This window comes from Orycteropus afer, unplaced genomic scaffold (genome assembly GCF_000298275.1).
Source record: "Orycteropus afer afer isolate SDZICR_OR568_19922 unplaced genomic scaffold, OryAfe1.0 scaffold00092, whole genome shotgun sequence".
Classification (NCBI taxonomy): domain Eukaryota; kingdom Metazoa; phylum Chordata; class Mammalia; order Tubulidentata; family Orycteropodidae; genus Orycteropus; species Orycteropus afer.
In genome coordinates this window covers 2,297,376-2,318,662 of record NW_006921679.1, presented here as the reverse complement: position 1 = coordinate 2,318,662, position 21,287 = coordinate 2,297,376, and the positions used below count along the sequence as shown (strand labels likewise).

Here is a 21,287-nt window from a genome sequence, read left to right as displayed (position 1 = left end):
AACTTGAAGAATGTAATCGGTTTCACTCAGTTGTGCTTGTAGATGTTGAATTGGTATGTTTTGCTGTGCCTATTTTCACCACCACCACCAAACTTATGCTTAAACTGGAGTTTTCTCATTATTTAAAACTTTCGAGTCATTGCTTTTTTTTTTCTCTTCCACATTTTGAATCATTTGAAACAAAGTTCTGGCTTTTAAGCTTCAGGTCTCAGACGAAATGTCATTTTATCAAATACTTTCCCTGTCATCCCAGTCCAAGAGAAGTCCTTCCTCTTAAGTCTTTCTCAGCTATTTTCTTTCTTTTTAGTGCTTGATAGAATTAGTAATTCACTGTTGAGTGTACATTTACTTATTTAATACTTGTCTTCCCCTCTGGCCAGAAGCTCAGTTATGGTAAGGACTTGGTTTGCTGGCTTTGTTCATCATGCTGCTATCTAATGACTTAAAATATGTATTGCATGAGTTAATTATAACATCAGTTACTCAGATCTGTGTGTTACGTACAGTTCCAAAGATTTCACATTCATTAATTCATTGATTCTTATAGCTCTGAAGAGGTAGGTACTGTCAATATCAGTCTTGAGATGAAGTTGAGGCCTTAATAATCAGTTGTTTTCTCTTCTGTGTCTATTCCTCACCCCAAATATTGTTGATTGGCAAGCCTTATTCATGGTGTGTAACACTCTGCAATATACTCATTGCCCTCTACCCTACCTCAGTTCTCACCTAACTTAGGCCCTGACATTCATACTTTATCCTGAACTCCAGCCAAAATCAGTATAGTGCTCCATGATGGTGTGAGTTCTAATATACCTTGGTTTATACCATTTCTACTTTATACCTTTGTTCATGCTGTACTCTTTATCAGGAGCATAAACTCAACCTGTTTTAGGAGTTGGACAAGCTCAGATACCATCTCCAGGTAGCCTTTCATTATCCTAACTTACCTGTATTTTTCTCATGACACATTTCAGTCCATCTTTTGTTACTGGTATTTACACCTTTCCTCCATAATAAAAAGGAGCTCTGGCAGTGCACTGGTTAAGGCATTTGGCTCCTAACCAAAAGGTCAGTGGTTTGAACCCACCAGCCATTCCATGGAAGAAAGATGAGGCAATCTGCTTCCGTAAAGATTTACAGCCTTGGAAACCCAGTGGGGGTTGCTATGACTCAGCATCAACTCAATGGCAGTGAGTAAAGATTTTTTTTTTTCCTTCATAACAGACTGTAAGACTCTGAGGAAGCACCTGTGGGTCAGGTTTATCTTCGTATCCCTAAGTCCAGAACAGTACCTCGTGTGTGAGAGGCCCTCATTATATTATTCCCTGGCAAAGTGCTGAAATGTGATCATTTATACTCCAAATTCTCATAACAAGTTCCAAAAATCATCATCTATAGAATTTACAGATTCTTGGGAGGCTCACCTTCATCGTTTTAATTACATCAAATCCTATCTATGACGTTTTCTTAGAAGTTGTGACTGGGCTGCCTTGCTAACTGGAGAGAGAAACGACTCAAGGCACAAAGTGAGGGGTCTGGAAATAAAGTGCCTTTTCTTTTTAAATAGCACATTTATTGAGCATTCAGTATCTGTCAGGCTCTCCTGTAAGTATCATTTCATTAACTTCTGCAGAACATCCCAGGCTAATGATTTTTGCTTATTAAAGTTGCTTTTTAGGTTATTCCATTCTAGGAATTTCTTACGGAAGAAAAAAAATCATGCCATGGTCTTCATAAGATAGTTGCTGTAGTAGTTAAAGTTGTCACTTTGGCTGGGCCTGGTTGAGTGTCTGGGCAACTGGTGGTAGTTATTCCCCATGATGAGACTGGCAATCAATTCCATGGTGGAATCTGCCGTGAGCAGCTGCTTTAGGGATGTGGTCTGCTTCCTGCTTATAAGGAGAATCTTTCAGAATGTTCTCTAGCTTTTGGCACACCTGAACCCTGCATGTAGCCAAGTTGTTCAAGAGCCAGCCATGTTGTTTGGTAACATTGGTACTGCATATTTTTACTTGTCAACCTTGGGCTTGTCAGCCTCAGTAGCCACCAGCTGTCTGAGTGAAGAAAAGCCTCCAGCTTCAGTGGGCTGGGAGCAAGAGGCAGAGCTGAAGCTCAAGGTCGAGGGGCTTTCACCAAGCCCCTAGAGCCAGACACTTCAAACTTGGACTAAAAATCTCCAAAATTTTAAATTCCTGCTTGTTCAAGCCATCCTATTTGTGGCATATTCCTGTCAGAGCAACAGTAGGTAACCAGAACAGTTTCCTAGTCATGATTAATCCTTTCTTACAGAATAAACAATATTTCCTTCAAACTTGTTCCATTGCAGACTCCAGGAAATGACAGCTACTGGCAAATCCACCTCTACACAAGCAATCAAGTACAAAGCTGACTGGGCAAACCTCATTTGGCTGCTCTTCCCAACCACTCTTACGTTTTTGGCTTACATAAAAAGTGTTAATAAAACAGGTCATTCTCTGTGACTCCCTGAACAGCCATTTCTAATTCCAGGGGTAACTTCACTACAGCAGAAGTTTCAGTGGGACAATGTGGAGGAAGCCAACTGCAGTGAGTTGAGAATAAAAGAAACTTTTAGTTTCTGGAAACTGATGATTTCAACTCACTCTCTAGTTGTCTACCTAGGCTCATAAGCTCCACTTCTGTTTAATTTAGGTCTCACTCTCCTTGGTGAAATGGCAACTATGTTACTCTACTACATAGTAATTTTATGTAATATGATGGTTATATGCTCAAATCATACTATGACATGCTTCTGTTGGGTTTATGATGTTGCTTTCTCAGTTTCAAAGAAAGTTTGAAATTCATGTTTTTAATACAGGTAGGGGAGCTCTGGTAGCATAGTGCCTAAGGCACTGGACTGCTAACCAGTGGGCTGATGGTACAAACCCACCAGCAACTCCTCAGAAGGAAGATGGGGCAATCTACTCCCATAGTGATACTGCTTTGGAAACCCAAGGAGGTGTCACTATGAGTAGGGTCCGACTGGTAGACAGTTCGGTAATCTTACACACATGTAAAATTGGGTGCCTGAAACATCACCTGATCCAATGAAGAGGAGTATAACAGCTGCAGTGACTTTGTACAAACACTTACAGATAATCTTAAAGATTTTCTATTGAGGATCTGGTAAATAATCAAAAATGCCAATTTAATGCACATTGTGAGTAAACCAGATACAGGAAAAAATGCCATGTGCTATGCTACTCCTTGGAAGGAAGACTGGGCAATGTACTTCCATAGACAGCACCTCAGAAACCCAAGGAGGGGTTGCTATGCGTCAAATCGACTCCACAGCACTGAGTTTGGTATCTCACATTTTCCAAAGGGAAAATTGCACTTCTAGACACCTAAGTGGCATGCCTAGGCACCTAAAGTCAAGGCAAGTATCAAGGAACTTAACCATGGTGCTTAACCATAATGACCCCCTTATATTTTATATTTGAGGAAACAACTCATTACCAACATGAGTTTTCAAAGACAAGATTGTTCTGTGAAGATAGGTGTTGTGTAGATGGAGGATAGACTGTGTCGTTACATGGCTTCCAAAGCGTCGAGAATCATGGCCCAGCTAAGTTGACACATAACCATCACAACTAGCCTTACTCTCACCTCGTACGTTGGCTGGTATTCATTACTTCCAAACCTCTGTTAATACACAAAATGATATGAGATCTTTTCAACTGTTGTAAATGCAAAATGTTGGGTAATGAGATAGTTGTTAAGTGGGGAGCAGCTGGACAAATCTGTTGATTCTTAGCATTCCATACAATGCAGTAAGTCACTAGAGATTCTTTAACTGTACTTTTGGTGGAAGACTGAATCTTTTAAAGAGAAAAATTTCATGCTGAAACCAAATGGCAGAATTTGAAAAATCAAACCGTTTTATTTTAAACTAGTGGGAGAATCTGGAAACCCTCATTATAAGAGTTCACACTGTAAAATAAATTGGCTTACAAAGGTCTTTTATTTAGTGCCTACTTCTTATAATGATCTGCATAGTCACCATTTTTTCCCCTACAAATAGGATGGTAATCATAGCTCCTTTTCTTCAAGAAATCAGGCTCAAATTAACTTTACAGCATACAGAACTCAAGTCTATCTCATCTGAATGGATATACATATATAATCTAAGGGTTTGGGATAAACTACAGGGTGGAAAAGGCACTACATCTAGATTCCAGGCTTGTCTCTCACTTGCTGACTTGTCCAACAGTGATACCAATTCCACAGAATCATTTTAAATGGCTGTTGGTATGTACAAGACAAAACTAAAGCAATTTTACATTTGAAATCTTTAGTATATATACGTTCTTGAAATACACATTTTCAGTTTTCTGTTGTAAGACATTAAAGGTAGGTAGGTAGGCAGGCTACCTCAATGAATTATCAGACTCTACCTACTACCTACTGCCATACTTCAAAACAAATAGTCCATGGAAGTTTAGTTTGGTTCTGACTAAATTATTTGTGGCTAGTAATGAATGTTTGTTTCTTTTATGTTAGCCTTTCACAAATAATTAATCTTCACAACGGTATAGGTGATTATCTCAAATTCGTAAAACAAAAACTGATTCGAGTAGCTAGTCCAAGGCTGCAGAGCAGTGGTGCAGTCAGAACCGATACCTGCAGCTCACTCACTGGGGCTTGCCAATCACGCAGCTATGTGACCTCAAATTTTACACACACACGTCCTTGGCACAGAACAGACCGAGTGAATATTCCCTCAGCCTGCCTCCATCCCTGGCTCTTCTTTACTTGACCTAAGAGGACTCTTCTAACCCTCCCTGCATTTTCTAATCCTCTTCAAAGTGAACCTTTCTACCCTGAACCCTAATTTCAAATCTTTGTTTCTTCTATATCAGCTTCTTCCTTCAAAGTGCCCTGTCTCACCATTTTAAACCATCAGAAGCCCTCGTAGTAGCACCACTCTCCTTTTTCTAATTTACCTCAGCTCATACTTTTACAAAGTGCCACCTCATTCACACTGGTCCTTCTGTGCACCACAGCCTATACTACACAATACTGCACTATATAACACAATCCCATGGCTTCCTCATTCTGCCTCATTTAGGCTTAAACAACACTTTCTCGTCATTTAGCATAAACCCCAAATATTATTAGGTTAAACCCTATTCCCATTCTTCCATTAACTTTCAGACTCAGGTTGATTGCACACATATATTTAACGATGCAATTTTACACAATGCTAAGAGCACTTTTCTTCATATTTTACAGAAGAGCTTGAAACAATACGGACTATTAATATTCATAGCATAACAGTCAAATCTAACCTAAATAGATGCGTTACAATTTGTTTAAAGGCTTAATGGCAATAATCAGGGGGAGGAAAATGTATGTTTATTTTACATAACTGACTGGAAAATACATTCAAGAAACAGTAAATAAAATTTAATATGGTCTCATGCGCCCTGAAGGAGGAGGTGCCCGATTTGGAGGGGTGATTGCTATGTCCAAATAATCTCCTATCTGGAACTTCTGCGACTGCAGGGTCATTGAGTCGTCGGTCCCCTTTCTGCCAGACATGGTACTGCCAATCTCCTTTACTCTGGAGGAAAGGAAACCAGCTGTTAATGGATCAGAAATCAGTAAAATGTAATACCTACTTACAGAGTGAGTAAGGGAACGGAGTCAATCCATCATCTTTCTTCAACACAGTTCAGAAACCGAAGTACTATATTAAGTGTAACCCATTGGCACTGAATGGATTCCAACTCACTGTGACCCCCAATAGGTTTCCAAGATAGCAAATCTTTACCGAAGTAGATATTGCCCCATTGTTCTTCCATGGAGCAGCCAGTGGGTTTGAACTGCCAACCTCTTGGTTAGCAGTCAAATGCCTTACCCACTATGTCACCAGAGCGCCTATATTATTTGTCACAAAAAATCTCTTTAAAGTGTTAAAAAAGCAAAAGCAAAGATGTTGCCTTGAGGATGAAAGTACACCTGACCCACGTCATTTTCAAACATCTCATATGCATGCAAAAGCTGGACAATGTGTAAGACCAAAGAACTGATACAGCTGATTTTGGGTTGGCAAAGAATATTGATTATACAGAAGTACAGCTAGAATGCTCCTCAGAATGGAAGATAGTGAGACTTTGTCTCATGTATTCTGGAAAGGGGTACCAGTCCCTGGAAAAGGAAATCATGTTTGGTAAAGCAGAGGTCAGCAAAAAATAGGAAGACATTTAATGAGACAGATTGACACAGTGGCTGCAACAATGGGATCAAACATGTCAGTGACTGTGAGGATCGTGCAGGACCAGCAGCGTTTCGTTTTGTCACACACAGGGTTGCTATGAGTTGGAAGTGACTCAATGGCACCTAACAATATATTAAGCTAAACCAGATACTAAGATTATCTATGTTTTCCCCACTAAAAAGAGGCATTAAAGGGGTTGCTCCTACTAGTTAAAATACACTCCAAACAAAAAGAGAAAGGAATTACAGGTAGTCCCTGGGTTAAAGTTGGCAACTGTTACACACCATTAAAGTTAACAAATGTGCCCTTACTCTGAAAAGATCTAACCAAACCGCACCCCCTAATCAGCAACAAAATCTTCACAACCACCTTCACTTGCTGTACATGCAGCTTTTGAATCCCTAGAAAGGCTTTGAGCCTTTTCTTGCACTGAAGTAAGGCTAAAGGAAAACTATTTCTGACTCAACTACAAATTCCACTTAAAGACTCAGAGACACAGTTCAAAACTGATCTCATTCCTGGGGATTGCTTGTAAGTTAAAAGTTACCTACCGATAGCCAGGTCTTTTAAGATCTGTAAAAACAATTGCAAAATTGAAGTGTGTGCCCTTCTTTCTAGCTTCTGGGTAAACTTCTTTTACTAAACTAGTCAGTTCTTTCAAGGTTGCATCCATCCTGAATTAAAAAAAAAAAAAAAAAGATTGGATTATCAGCAATAATTAACACAGATATCGACATACAATAGGCGTTTGCATTTGTCTAAGTTACTATTAACCCCGTCACCAGCCTCAGTTTGAAAATTTGATGAATTAGAGTCAGATTCTTAGTGTTTCAGGAATTCAGAGACCATATGTGCATCCTCTGTTGCTATGTAACATCTTACTACCCCCATAAGGTTTTTGAGCTCTAATCTTTACAGAAGCAGATCGCCAGGTCTCTCTCAGTGGAACCACTCAGAGTTCAAATGGCCAATCTTTCAGTTAGCAGCTATGAGTGTGACCACTAAGACATGTACTCTCCCACATTTTAACATTCTTTAAATTGGAATACATCTACTATTGATGTTCTAAGAAAGAATTTTCATTAAGATGTGCAGTGTTTTTACTTTCTTTAGATAGAAACATGATGAATTTTATAACAGATGGTGTCCTAGAGTCAACAAAACTTATGGATAAAATCCTCAAGACTAAATGTAAATGTACAGGCTCCTTTCACCTTTTTCAAAGTTTCTGCCCTAAAATACTTATTTGAACTCTGAACTGAAGGTAGCCCTTTGAGCTAATACAGCACAATCTGTAAAAATCTTTAAAGTATAAACAACATAGAAACAAGAACAAACTATACATTTTTTTTTTTTTTTTTTAATGGGAACTCTGGTAGCATAGTGGTTAAGGCACTTGACTGCTAACCAGAAGGCTGACGGTTCAAATCCACCAGCCATTCCTCGGAAGGAAGATGGGGCAATCTACTTCCGTAGTGATACTGCCTCAGAAACCCAAGGAGGGGTCGCTATGAGTCAGGTCTGACTTGCTGGCACATAACAACAACAACAACATACATTTTTTATACTGTTTTCAACTGTTGTTGTTATTTGCCATTGAGTCAGACCCGCACGACTCATAGCAATGCCTCCTTGGGTTTCTGAGGCAGTATCACTACGGAAGTAGATTGCCCAACTTTCCTTCCAAGGAGTGGCTGGTGGGTTTGAACCACCAGCCATCTGGTTAGCAGTCAAGTTCATTAGGCACTACACTACCAGAGCTCTATGCTCTATAGGGGTCATTTAGTTCAACTCAGCACCCTAATTATAAGTCCCCACCACATCATCCTCACGTAAAGGCAAGGCATCAACCATATCCAACAGTAAAAATATTGATAACATCACTTTCCATTCCGTACTGCGATCAAATCTTTCTAACTCAATGAAAACCAAACCCACTGCTTAGAGTCAATTCCATGTCTTCCCCAAAACCATGCCCTTCCTTTTATATTCCTGTCTTACGCACTTAGGTGCCCAGGTTATAAACCTAAGAATTATTCAGATCTTCCAATCTCTATTGTTACAGAGTCTTTCTAAATACAGATCCAATCAATCTCTTCCCTCTGCTTCATTTCAATCTCCCGTAATTTAATTCCCTACAAATTGCCTTCAACTCTGCCTATTTTCTTTTTTTTTTTTTTAAATAAAATGATAAACTCAAAACCAAACTCACAGTCATCAAGTTGATTCTGACTCACAGCAACCCACACTGGGTTTCCGAGGCTGTAAATCTTTTTAAAAAACCAAATGCAATAATGCAATAAATAACCAGTTTAACATGCTAATACCGCTGTAACCATCTTTTTGTGCTTCCACACAATGCTACAAAGGAAAGTATTTCTTAAACTATCAAGCATATATTCTGGTACCATAAATACCAAAAAAAAAAACAGCCACGCTTGAAGTATTATATATGTATTTCAATTAAAAGTTATAGTATTTAATTTTACTTTAATTCAAAGAAAAAAGCTACAGAAGGAACTTTAAAGCTTCAGGTAAAGATTCCCATGGTACCTCCTCTCCCCTCTTCTAATTCTGTAGTTTTATTTTGCCCCCACTGTTCTCCAATGATGGTATGAAGTCTGAAGCCAGAATGATTTTTTTTCTTCAATCTGTCTTGGAGGTGACTGTTTTGGGCCTAATCTCGCTATTCAACCAAACATTCATTTAAGTGTTGCTGTGAAGTATTTTGTAGATGTGATATGGTAGTCCATGGCGTAGTGCCTAAGGCACCTGACTGCTAACCAGAAGGCTGGCAGTTCAAACCCACCAGCCACTCTCCAGATGGAAGACTGGGCAATCTACTTCCGTAGAGATACTGCCTCAGAAACCCAAGGAGGGGTTGCTATGAGTTGGATCCAACTTGATGACAGTGAGTTTCATTTGGTTTTGGATAGTCTGTAACCAGTTGGCTTTAAGGAGATTATCCTAGGTAATCCAGTGGCCTGATTCATCTAGATGAAAAGCCTTAAAAGCAAACCTAAGACTTGCCTAAGAAATTCCCCCTGTGGTCAGCATCAGCTCTGCTGCAGAGTTCCAGAATCCCCTTCCTGATGGTCTACCCTACCCTAAGAATTTAGGACTTGCCTAGCCAGGTCTCACTATTTCATAAATCTCTTACCATGTATTCCCCGCCACAGGTGGTTTTTCTGGTTAAACCCTGACAAAGATTTTAGTGGAACAGAATCTTAAGGTTGAGTTTTCTGAATTAGTTCTGGGTTCTGTAATTGATTCTCTACTCTGATTACATTTAAATGCACTGGCTAGTTGACCATGGGGTCCCTATAGGGCAGAATACCAGAAAGGACAGCTATGCAGTGTACCAAAAGCTTACCTGATCTAAGTGGAAGAGCTCTAGATTGAGTAAACACAATCTAACTTGAATTACCAGAGTCACAGCCCTTCAACCAATTCCCTGAATTGAACTATAGACCCAGAACCCTTGAATGAAAGGCAGTCTAGTTCTCTTGCTATGCTATGAGTTGGAGCTGACAAGACGGCACCTAACAACAATAAAAAATCTTTCTGCCAGCCTTCTCCAAAGAGACCATTTTACCAGGGCAACTGCATTGGCAAATCATCAAAATTATAGGGGGTTACTGGACACTGCCTCAGAACTGACAAATACATGGTGAATCCACCCATCACTGTGGTCTACCAGTCACAGTAAGGCGTCAGGTAATCAATGGAGTTTTAGCTTAGGTTCTCACAGACAGACGGACAGACACTGCCGTCAAATCGTACTTGACTCAGCGACCCCTCCTTGGGTTTTCAGGGCATTTTCACTACGGAAGTAGATTGCCCAACCTTCCATCCTAGGAGTGGAAGGTGGGTTTGAAATGCCAGACTTCTGGTTAGCAGTCAAATGCCTTACGTACTATGCTACCAGAGGTTCTCACGGGGGGTCCCCAAATCCACCCTACAGTTGTTTCCTCAGTTCTGGAATGCTTAGTTTGAACAGATATGCTCAGCAAGTGGCAGAATCCACACTAGTTCCCCGGTGTGGAGTAAGGCCTATTATGATAGAAAAGGCCAAATGGAAGCCACCACAACTACCTCTCCCTACAAAAAATAATAAACCAAAAGCAAAATCACATTCCTGGAGGGATCCCAGAGATTAAATAAAACATTAAGAACCTAAAGTATGCAGGGGGTGGTAATTTCCATTCAGTTTGCCTATTTGGCCTGCGCAGAAAAGATAGATCTTGGAAAATGTCACTGAATAACTATCAACATAACCAAGTGGTGACTCCAATAAAAGCTGCTATTCTACATATACGGAGCTCTGGAGGTACAGTGCCTAAGGCTAACCAGATTGGCAGTTCAAACCCACCAGCTGCTCTGCAGAAGGAAGATGGGGCAATCTACTTCAGTAAAGATTTAGCTACCACCCTGGAAACCCAAGGGGGGTAGCTATGAGTCAGATATAGTTTAACTGCTTGACAAAATTAATATATCTTCTTCTAGTACCTGGTTCACAGCTAGTGATTTGCCAATTTTTATTTTCCCCCTCAATTCCTATTAGTAAAGAGTACCAGAAAGCAGTTTGCTTTCAGCTGGCAAGGCCAGCAATACACATTCACTGTCCTACCTTAATGGGAGCTCTGGTGGCATAGAGGTATAGCAACCCACAGCTCTATACCATAATTTAGCCCATAAGGACCTTGATCACCTTTCTCTTGACATCATATTAGTTCATTACATTGATGTTATTATACTGATCGGGCCTGCTGTACAAGAAGTAGCAAGTAGACATACTAGTAAGACATTTGCAGTTAAAAGATAGAAAATAAAATCTGACAGAAATTCAGGGGCCTTGTATCCCAGTGAAATTGCTTGGGGTCCAATGGTGTGGGGCACATTTAAATATCTCTTCTAGAGTTAGGAACAGGAGGAGGACACGGAACGTGTAGCTAACTGCCTCCTTTGCCATGAGACCAGAACTGGATGGCGCCAGCTACATTACCGAACATTTTGACCCAAGATGTTATATATAAGAATCCTGATCAAAAAGGGGAAAAAGCACAACAGAATTTCAAATTCTGAGGGACTCCAGACTTTTGAGAGCCAAGGAGGCTAGATGAACCCATGAAATGACTGCTCTGAGATAATTTTTAAATCTTAAACCAAAAATATCCCCTGAAGGCTTCTTAAAACCAAGTAATAGTTTAGCTTAACTAGTAAAATATGTCTAGTATTATCCTCTTTTAAGAACTATTTGGGATCAAAGTGGCAACAGCAACTCGAAAAATTAGACAGGAATCTTAAGGTTTATGTTAATGGAGGCAGAACTCAGAAAAGGAGGGTGCAGATCATTACACAACTCGAAGAATGTAATCAATGTCACTGAATTGTACAAGAAGAAATGGTGAACTGATGTGTGTTTTGTTGTATATATTGTAAACAACAATAACAACAACAAAGTTATTGCACCTGGTCCCCAAAAGAAGCACAGTGCTTAGTTGATCCTTGGGGCATCTCCTTGGTGCTACCACTGCCTGTGAGTAAAGTCAATATAACACTGTAGTAGCAAAATTCAGGTAAGACTTTAATGGTTTAGACCCTTCGGGAAGGAAGCTCTATGACACAGACCAGGGAAAGAACCTAAACAGCTGAGGTGCTTACTCAGGGTAAAGGGAATATGGAATGGGTAGTGGCAGAAAATAGTTATAAATACCAGCTGTGACCACGCTGCAGTGACTATAATTGTTGTATTTCTTATTTTCTTAGGAAATGTTTATATACCAACGAAATAGTTTTCTTCTCTTCCTTATCCCTTTATCATCTAATATAAGATGACAGTTAATATAATAGCTAACTTTTCATAATAGTATTTAAGTTCCAAAACCAAACCCACTGCCATCAAATAGATTCTGACTCATAGTGACCCCTCTTGGGTTTCCAAGGCTGTAAATCTTTACAGAAGCAGACTGCCTCATCTTTCTTCTGTGGAGCAGCTTGTGGGTTTAAACCACTGAACTTGTGGTCAGTAGCCAAATGCCTTAACCATTACATCACCAGAGCTCCTAATATTTAAGTTACAGGATGTCAAAAGAGAAGAGCATCTCTGCATCCTCTTCTTAGGAAAAGGTTAGCGTGCTTTCAGACATGCCTAGGATAGCTCTATCATGTTAGGCAGAAGTATGTATGATTCCTACTGTCTTTATTTGGAGACTAAATATGGCTTAAGGAGATACATATTAGTTCCAAGATGGTTAGTTTTATGCTTCAATGTGACTAGGCTGCCAGTACCCAATTATTCAAAACTATTATCTAGTTGGTGTTGTCAGTTATTTTGCAGATGTGATTAAAGTCCCTATCAGTTAACTTTAAATTAAGGAGAGTGTGTTTGATAACCTGAGTGAACCTAATCGAATCTGTTGAAAAGCCTAAGAGCAGAGCTACAGCTTTCCTTTAGAAGAAATCTCACTGGTGGATAGTAGCTTTGGTTCAGAATCAAGAATTCCAACTTGTCCTTCCTAGAGGCCTACCCTACACAGTTGAGAATTGCCTTGCCAGACCCCACAATCATATCAGCCAATTCCTTGCAATAAATCTTTTTCTGTAATTTCCAACTGCTTGCCTTTCTCTGGTCTGAAAACCTGCCTCATACAATGACCTAGGTGGTTCTGTTGCAGTACCTGTTTAATGACTACCTACGCACAGAATATATTCCACTCTTGTGGAGTATGTCGTTTCCTAATCCCATATAGTGCCTTGGACTTTGGTAAATTCAACCTCTGCTGAGCTCCTCTGGACTTCCACACATTTTTTTCCTTAACTATTTTTTAGGGTTTCCTACTTTACCCCCCAGTCTACTTTTCCAAACTGAACAATGTTAATGAGACTTCCTAGATTGGTTAATGAATATTCCCTCATTACTGCTTCTGGAGTGGGGAATGCTATGCTACACCCACACCAACCACCCATTCTTTCAGAATTTTTGTCTTCTTTGGCCACATATGAAGGTATGACCTATGGTTGCTCTTTTCATGTTTAAAGTTTATGTATTTAGGACATGATTTGTTGGTAATCTTTGTGCCTTGATCGGGAGTAGAGGGTCTGTGGCCATCTTAACCCTAATGTCTTACATACTTCATTTGCTCTTCTGCTTTCTCCTCTAGACTAAAATCACTATAGGCAGGGGGACTACCTTCTCTCCTTTACACCCCCAGTGTAATCGCATCCATCAGTTTGCTGTACTGTGGTGGCCTACGTATTGCTATGAGACTGGAGGCTATGCCATTGGTATTTCAAATACCAGCAGAGTCAACCATGGTGGACAGGTTTCAGCAGAGCTTCCAGACTAAGGTAGACTCATCAGAAGGAAGGGGCCACCCACCTCTCAAGGAACTGGCCAGTGAAAACTTTAGGAATAACCAATGTAAAAGGGTACAGCACCTGGCAAGTTAATACAAATTACTACTGAATCAATTCAGACTCATGGTGTCACACCAGAACTACGCTCTACAGGGTTTCCACTGGCTGTTTTTACAGTAGATCATCAGGCCTTTTTTCCAAGGTACTTCTAGGGGGACTTGAACCTCCAACCTTTCAGTAAGCAGCAGAGCATGTTAACCATTTGCACCACTCCAGCAAGTAATAAGAACTCTTACATCTCTGAACAGGTTTTCATCAATCCATCACTGAACAGTCTACCTTTTAAGTTAAATTAACCTTCCTGGAACTTTCACCCTATGAGTAACTGATGCTGAACTAGAATCATAAATTTAACAAGCACCTCCAAAAAGATAAATAAGGCCCCAACCTTCAAAGATTTTAATTCCAGTACAGTGTTTAGGAGCTCTGGTAGCATAGTGCCTAAGGCACTTGACTGCTGACCAGAAGGTTGGCGGTTCAAACCCACCAGCCACTCCTCAGAAGGAAGGTTGGACAATCTACTTCCATAGTGATACCACCTTGGAAACCCAAGGAGGGGTCCCTATGAGTCAGGTCCAACTCCATGGCACATAACAGCAACACACGGTGCTTACAGTTAAAGTTACACATCCTTCACTGCTACGAAACAGACACTGTGATGTCAAACCAAGGGATCTGCACATGCAGCCTTAAAAGATAAGCCTGTAGTACAGGATGGCCCTAGTAAGACCTGGGGGTAGAAGGTACCCAAAGGCAAAAGATTCCGGAGCCAGTCTTCATGAAACATGCACCAGAAGTTTTTCCACAGCAGCAATCACTTGCTTTTTTTTTTTTATTTTTATTTTTCTGGTGCTTTGCATCAAAAGCTTAATACTGCATGGAAATTTTCCGAGCCTAACAAATACCAACCATTCAACGGCATCACTTTCCCTTCTCATGTTGTTCCGATACCACTTATACGACTGTGACTTTCCTTAAGAACAGTTACAACAACTCAACTATTCTTCAAACAGGCACACATAATACTGATAGCAATCTTGGCCCTGTCATTTCGTAATAACCCAAAAGTTTCAAAATTAATTATAGAAGCATTACAGATGGGCCAATTCCCTTTACTTACAGTTAAAATCTCTTAACTTTCCAAGACCTGCGTCCAAAGACCCCAAAAGGAGGAAGGGTTACGTTGAAATGAAAAAGAGCAAAGGGAACTAGTTATAGATGCGGATCACTGATGGGGGTCCCTAACCCACATGCCCACGCGCCCTGCGCAGGCTTCTCACCAAGTGTAAATCTGCAGCTCGCTAGAGGGAACGTTTCCGCGGGAGAACTCGTCCATTCGGTGGTGACGGCCGTTATTGGTGGTGAAGACCCGCAGCAGCAGCGGGCATGTCTGAGTAGGAGGTGGAAAAACATGGGCAGAAGTTTTAAAATAGAAAAAAAGCGCTCTGAGGTGTTCCCTCGGGCCGCCCAGAATTCCCTCGGGCCGCCTGGCGCACCAGGCCGCCGCCGCCGCCGCCACCAACCCCCAGATCTCGCTCTTCTCCATGCGGCCGCGGCCCCACCTCCGTCCGCATCATGAAGCGCCTAGGCCTTCACCTTCTCCCGATCGATCGGCTTCTCCGGTTCCTTTTTAATTTCCTCCTGGGTGACGCGCGACTCCACCGCCATCTTCCTCCTCCGGCCCGCGAGACGCTCGCTCTGAACTCCGACCCCCGCCGCGAGCATGAGAAACAAGCCTCTCGCGAGGAGAAGCGCGCGCGGTCTTTATAGAGGGCCGGGGGGGCGGGCGCTGCGGCGTCCCTGCGCAGGCGCATTTCACTCTATGTGGAGACCCGCGGCAAGGCCCTGGTGCGCCTGCGCGGAGTCTCCCAGCCGGCACGGGCGTTTTTGGTTTACGCAAGGATCTTTAGTACCGGCGGGGCTGCGGTTTGTGACATAGCGATTAGCTAGCTTCCTAGGTGTTTTTAACTCATAGTCCCACAGGGAAAATAAATTAAACTGGCCTTTTCACATGTAATAATGAAAACCTTAGTAAACACAAACGCTTTAAAACATTACAGGCAGTAAGTGTAATGAATAAGCAACAGCATTCCTCTGTTGTCATGTTGTTGTTAGGTAACTTTGAATCGTTTCCGACTCAGCGGGCCCATGCACAGGAGAAGGAAACACCACCGGATCTCTGGTTTTGGCTGAAAATACTGAGCTTTTCCATTGCCTCTTGCCACAGGTGTAGTCAATCTGATTCCTGTGTGTTCCATCTGGCAAAGTCCATGTATATAGCTGCTGTTTGCGTTGTTGAAAAAAGGTATTTGCAATGAATAGGTCATTGGTCTTGCAAAATTCTACCATGCGATTTCCAGCATTAATTCTGTCACCAAGGCCAAATTTTCCAACTACCAATGATTCTTCTTTGTTTTCAACTTTTGCATTCCAGTCACCAGTGATAATGAACACATCCTGATTTCATGTTCAGTCAATTTCAGACTGCAAAAGTTGATAACAATCTTCAATTTCCTCATCTTTGGCTTTGGTAGTTTTGCATAAATTTGAATAATAGTTGTAGTAACTGGTCTTCCTTGTTGGGGTAGGGATATTATCCTATCACTGACAGCATTGTACTTCAGGACAGATCTTGAAACATCCTTTGTGATGTTGAATGCCATGTCATTCCTCTTCAAATTGTCATTCCCAGCATAGCAGATGGTATATTTGTCTGATTCAAAATGACTAAAACCAGTCCATTCCAGCTCACTAATGCCTAGGATAGGAAGCTCTGGTAGCGTAGTGGCTAAGGCACTTGACTGCTAACCAGAAAGCTGGCGGTTCAAACCCACTAGCCACTCCTCAGAAGGAAGGTTGGGCAATCCTACTTCCGTAGTGATACTGCCTCGGAAACCCAAGGAGGGGTCACTATGAGTCAGGGCTGACTCGACGGCACATAACAACAACAACAACAATGCCTAGGATATCAATCTTTGTGTTCCATTTCATTTTTGACAACTTCCAATTTTCCTAGATTCATACGTCGTACATTCCATGTTCCCATTATTAATGGGTGTTTGCAGCTGTTTCTCCTCAATTTGAGTGGTGCCACGTCAGCAAATGGAAGTCTGGAAAGCTTTACCTTATCTATATCAATAAGGCTGGTTTTGCTCTGATGATGCAGATCTTTCCAAGTTGTATTTTGAGAGTCTTCTAACTTAAGTGACTCATCCTTCTCCTCTGTATTGGACAACATTTCAGGACTATTCATAAAGTTGCGCAGTAATATATCAGACAGTGTTTCTCTGCTATTCATAATGTTTTCCCTGGCTGATTCTTTGAGAAATGGATGGCCTCTTCCTTATTCCTAGTCTACCTCAGTCTGCAGGCTATGCTGAAACCTGTGCACCACGTACGACAGCATTCTCCCAGATTCCAGGGACTTAGGAATAGGCTCCACTTGTCGCGAACCATGAGGACATTCCGGACACAAACAACTCTGGTGGTGTAGTGCCTAAGGCATGTGACTGTTAACCAGAAGACTGGTGGTTTAAGTCCACTAGCCACTCCTCAGAAGGAAGATGAGGTAATCTACTTCCACAATGATACTGCCTCAGAAACCCAAGGAGGGGTCACTATGAGTCAGATCCAACTCAACGGCAGTGAGTTTTGGTTTGTAGGTGTCCTCATTTGCCAATTGATGACTCTGGCTGCCTGTTTAAAGTCTAGTAAACTTACTTGCTAGACCAGGGGAACCGGGACAGAGGAGGAGGGAGGCAGCTGCAGTAATCCAGGTGAGGGGAGGGAATTCAGGCCACGCCCCACAAGTGACAAGGTGGGAAAGTGGGGAAAAGGATAGGAAAAAGGCCAGGGGGACCTAGACAGAGCGAGAAGGCAGCAGCAGGGATCCAGGTAAGGGGAGGTTGGAGAGGTTTCGAACAGCTAAGGGAGACAAACTTATCTGTCGGTTTGTCCTACTGTGGTGACGTGTTGTTGTGAGTCTTGAGGCTGTGCCACCAGTGTGTTGCTCAGCATACAGATTGAATAAGTATGATGAAAGGATACAACCCTAATGTACACCTTTCCTGACTTCAAGCCATGCAGTATCCCCTTGTTCTCTTCAAATAACTGCCTCTTGGTCTACCCATAAGTTTCACATGAACAAAACTAAGTGTTCAACAGTAGAATAGTTAGAGGAATTGTGATGTATTTATACAATGGAATGGTATACAACAACAAAAATGAACAAACTACAGTTACATGAAGCTACAGCTATGTGAAACAACATGAATCTCACAAACATAATGGTGAATGAAAAAAGACAAAACATTCTGTGGGAATCCATTTTTATAACATTCACAAGCAAGCAGTACTAACCTATGCCATCAAGGGATACATTTTCTGGTGATAAATCTATAAAGAAAAGCAATGAAGTAATTACCAAAAAAAAAAAAAAAAAAAAAACAGGTTGGTAATTACTTCTGAGTTAAGAAGAGGATTGTGATCAGGAAGGAACAAATGGAATGCTTCTGGAGTATTAACAATATTTTATTTATTTATTTTTAAAAAAATTATTGTGATTTGGGTGAAAGTTTACAAAGGAAATTCATTTTCCATACAGCAATTTATACACATTTGGTTTCATGACATTGACCACAATCCCTACAATGTAACAGCTCTCTTCCCACTTCTCCCTTCAGTTACCTCTTCCTGTGTCCTTCTAACAACTAACAGATCTGCCTGTCTATTGTTTGACTGGAAGCCACAGGAGTGAGTTCAATTCCAGACTTGAAGGTAACTAGGAGCCACGATCTCGTAGGTATCATCAGGCTCTATCAGGCCATTAAACCTGGTCCTTTTTATGATTTTGAGTTTTGTTCCAGATTTTTTCCCCCACTCTATCCAGGATCTCCTGCACTGATTTCTTTCTGAGTGGTTGACAGTGGTAGCTAGGCACCATCTATTTCTTCTGTTCTCATGGTCTTATAGGCTGAGGTTCACATGATACACCAGTGCATTGGACTAATTGTTTCCATGTGTCTTTGGTTTTCCTCATTCTTTTAACATTTTATTTTTTGACATGGGTAGTGCCTGAAGGTTGGGCAATCTACTTCTGTAGTGATACTGCCTCGGAAACCCAAGGAGGGGTCGCTGTGAGTCAGGTCCGACTCGACGGCACATAACAATAAACAACAACAGTGCCTATACTGGTGTTTGATTTTAAATTATTCTTTAAACAGTATATTGATGATTTATTCCCTCTTCAGGGTGAATGAAATATTGCTATTTTATAAAATATCCCCCAAAGAAAAAAAAATGACATATGAATCAGTAAGATAAAGACAAACAATATAATACAAAAATGGGCAAAAGGCATAAATGGGCTTTTCATAAAAAAGAAAATACAAATTACATGGAAAAATTCTTAGCCTCATGAGTAATCATAAAATACAAATGTAAACACAAGGAGATACTATTTTACTTTACCAGATTGGTCAAATTATGTAAGTCTGACCACCAACCACATAGCAAAACAATGGAGCAAAGGGAACTCTGCTGTCATTACTTTGGAATACTCATTGGCATTACCTAGGCAAGCTGGATATGTGTACACCTAAGACCCACCTATTCCAATCCTGTGTGCTCCTGAGAAGTTGTTGCACATGAGCACAAGGCTCCATCTTGAATGATGTTCTAACATCACTTCATATTGTTGATGTTGATATGTGCCGTTGAGTAGGACCCGACTCATAGCAACCCCTCCTTGGGTTTCCGAGGCGGTATCACTACGGAAGTAGATTGCTCAACCTTCCTTCCAAGGAGTGGCTGGTGGGTTTGCACCGCCAGCCTTCTAGTTAGCAGTCAAATGCCTTAGGCACTATGCTAACAGAACTCCCACATCATTTCATAACCCAAATCAATCCAAATATCTCCCATGTTTATTAAATGTAATACTATAAATGTTTGACAGTAAATGAATGAATCAGTATTTTTTTAAAAAAGGACTTACTGAAAGAAGAAAGTTATAGAAAAATAAATACAATAGAATTCAATATATGCAAAGCTCAAAAACAGAATAAAAAACAAATGATAATGTTTAAGGACACAAACACAAACAAAATTGGTCTAATTATAGAATAAAGGAAGGGAGCGATCAGCATAAAATTCAGGTCATGTTGCTTTTGAGGGTAAACCGAGGTGCTGCAAATTTTAAGGGGCATTCAGCAAATTTGAAGGTGCTAGTAATGAAATCTTTCTCACCAGGGTGGGTGGGTTCTTTTTCTTTAAACTGTAGTTATATATTTTACAGTGATCCCTAGGTGACACAAATGATTTGGTTTTGGCTGCTAATGTAAAGGTTGGTCATTTAAACCCACCCAGTGGCACTGCAGAAGAAAGTCCTGGTGATCTGCTTCTGTAATGATGACAGTCACAAAAAGCCTAGTGAGCATTTCTGCTCTATAACACATGTAGTCTCCATGACTTGGAATCTTCTCAATGGCAATGGGTTTAGTTTTTAAAATATATATTTTAGATGTATGTATGTATGTGTGATTCACATCATGATTTCAAAAAATTAATTATGCTTAGGATGGGAGCTGGCATATATATGCTCAATGTTCAAATGAAAAAAAGATGATCTTTGACTGCTAACCAGAAGGTTGGTGGTTCAAATCCACCAGCTGCTCCACAGAAGGAAGGTGGGGCAATCTACTTCCGTAAAGATTAAACTCCTTGGAAACTCAATAGGGTCACTATGAGTCAGAATCGACTCAGTGGCAGTGGGTTTGGTGGGTTTGTTCTGGAGCAAGATGGCAGCAGGAGCACCTGCTGTTCCCATCCCCCCACAAAAAACACCAACCCACCCCTACCCTCACCTCACCCCCCCCAAAAAAAGAAAAAAGCAAAAACTAGCAGAACCAACTTTGCAAGAACTTTGGAAATCAGACAAAAGATTAGAGCAACTCAATGAATGGTGAATCAAGAAGAGGTGACATATAAACTGTAGAATAGCTTTGATTTTCTATTTACCTATCTATGACCTCCTACCTAGCTTGGCAAGGTCATCTTACAGCAGCAGTGACACAAATTCCCAGAGAGAGAGAACCTGGTCTCTGGGTCAAGAAGGAACACAGTAGACTTCATTTGAAAGTTATTTTGTTTCTGCTCTAACCTGTCTATGAGCTGCCTGTGGGACTGAAGTTGACACTGGGAAAGAGAAGAATCCTATCTCCAGAGTTAGCACATTATAATATGCAGATGAATTGTTTTCAATTAAAAAAAAAAATCACAAGGTATACAATAAAACAGTAAAGGATGGCCTACTCAAAGTAACAGAAACTGTCCCTATGGAAGTGCAGTAAATGGACCTACTAGGTGTTTTACTTATCTATTATAGCAAGAATGCCACAAGTGGATGGTTTTAACAAACAAATTTATTTTCTCACAGTTTAGGAGGCTAGAAATCTGAATTCAGATGCCAGCTTTAGGGGAAGGCTTTCTCAGTCTATCAGCTCTGGGGAAAAGTCCTTGTCTCTTCTGAGCTTGTACTTCTGGATAATCTTTGTTGTCGTTGTTAAGTGCCGTCAAGTCATTTCTGACTCATAGTGACCCCATGCACAGCAGAACGAAACACTGCCAGATC

General features: G+C 40.9%; 1 protein-coding gene across 1 annotated transcript; it reads right to left on the bottom strand.

Moving 5' to 3' along the window:
* Positions 1 to 5,427: 5,427 nt before the first annotated feature.
* On the bottom strand, positions 5,428 to 15,385 carry SAP18 (Sin3A associated protein 18). Its single transcript, XM_007942508.2, has 4 exons — positions 15,257 to 15,385; positions 14,941 to 15,050; positions 6,793 to 6,915; positions 5,428 to 5,584 (listed from the first exon to the last, which is right to left on the bottom strand). The coding sequence occupies exons 1-4, from the start codon at positions 15,383 to 15,385 to the stop codon at positions 5,428 to 5,430; spliced, it is 519 nt and encodes a 172-aa protein (XP_007940699.1).
* Positions 15,386 to 21,287: the final 5,902 nt, after the last annotated feature.

Bases quoted from the DNA above. Each gene is read 5' to 3' on its own strand.
- SAP18 (XM_007942508.2), bottom strand. From the start codon at position 15,385: ATGCTCGCGGCGGGGGTCGGAGTTCAGAGCGAGCGTCTCGCGGGCCGG. The intron at 15,051-15,256 runs GTGAAGGCCTAG...CCTCCTACTCAG, and splicing joins AGCCGATCGATCGGGAGAAG to ACATGCCCGCTGCTGCTGCG. The intron at 5,585-6,792 runs GTAGGTAACTTT...CCTTTCCTCCAG, and splicing joins CTTAAAAGACCTGGCTATCG to AGTAAAGGAGATTGGCAGTA.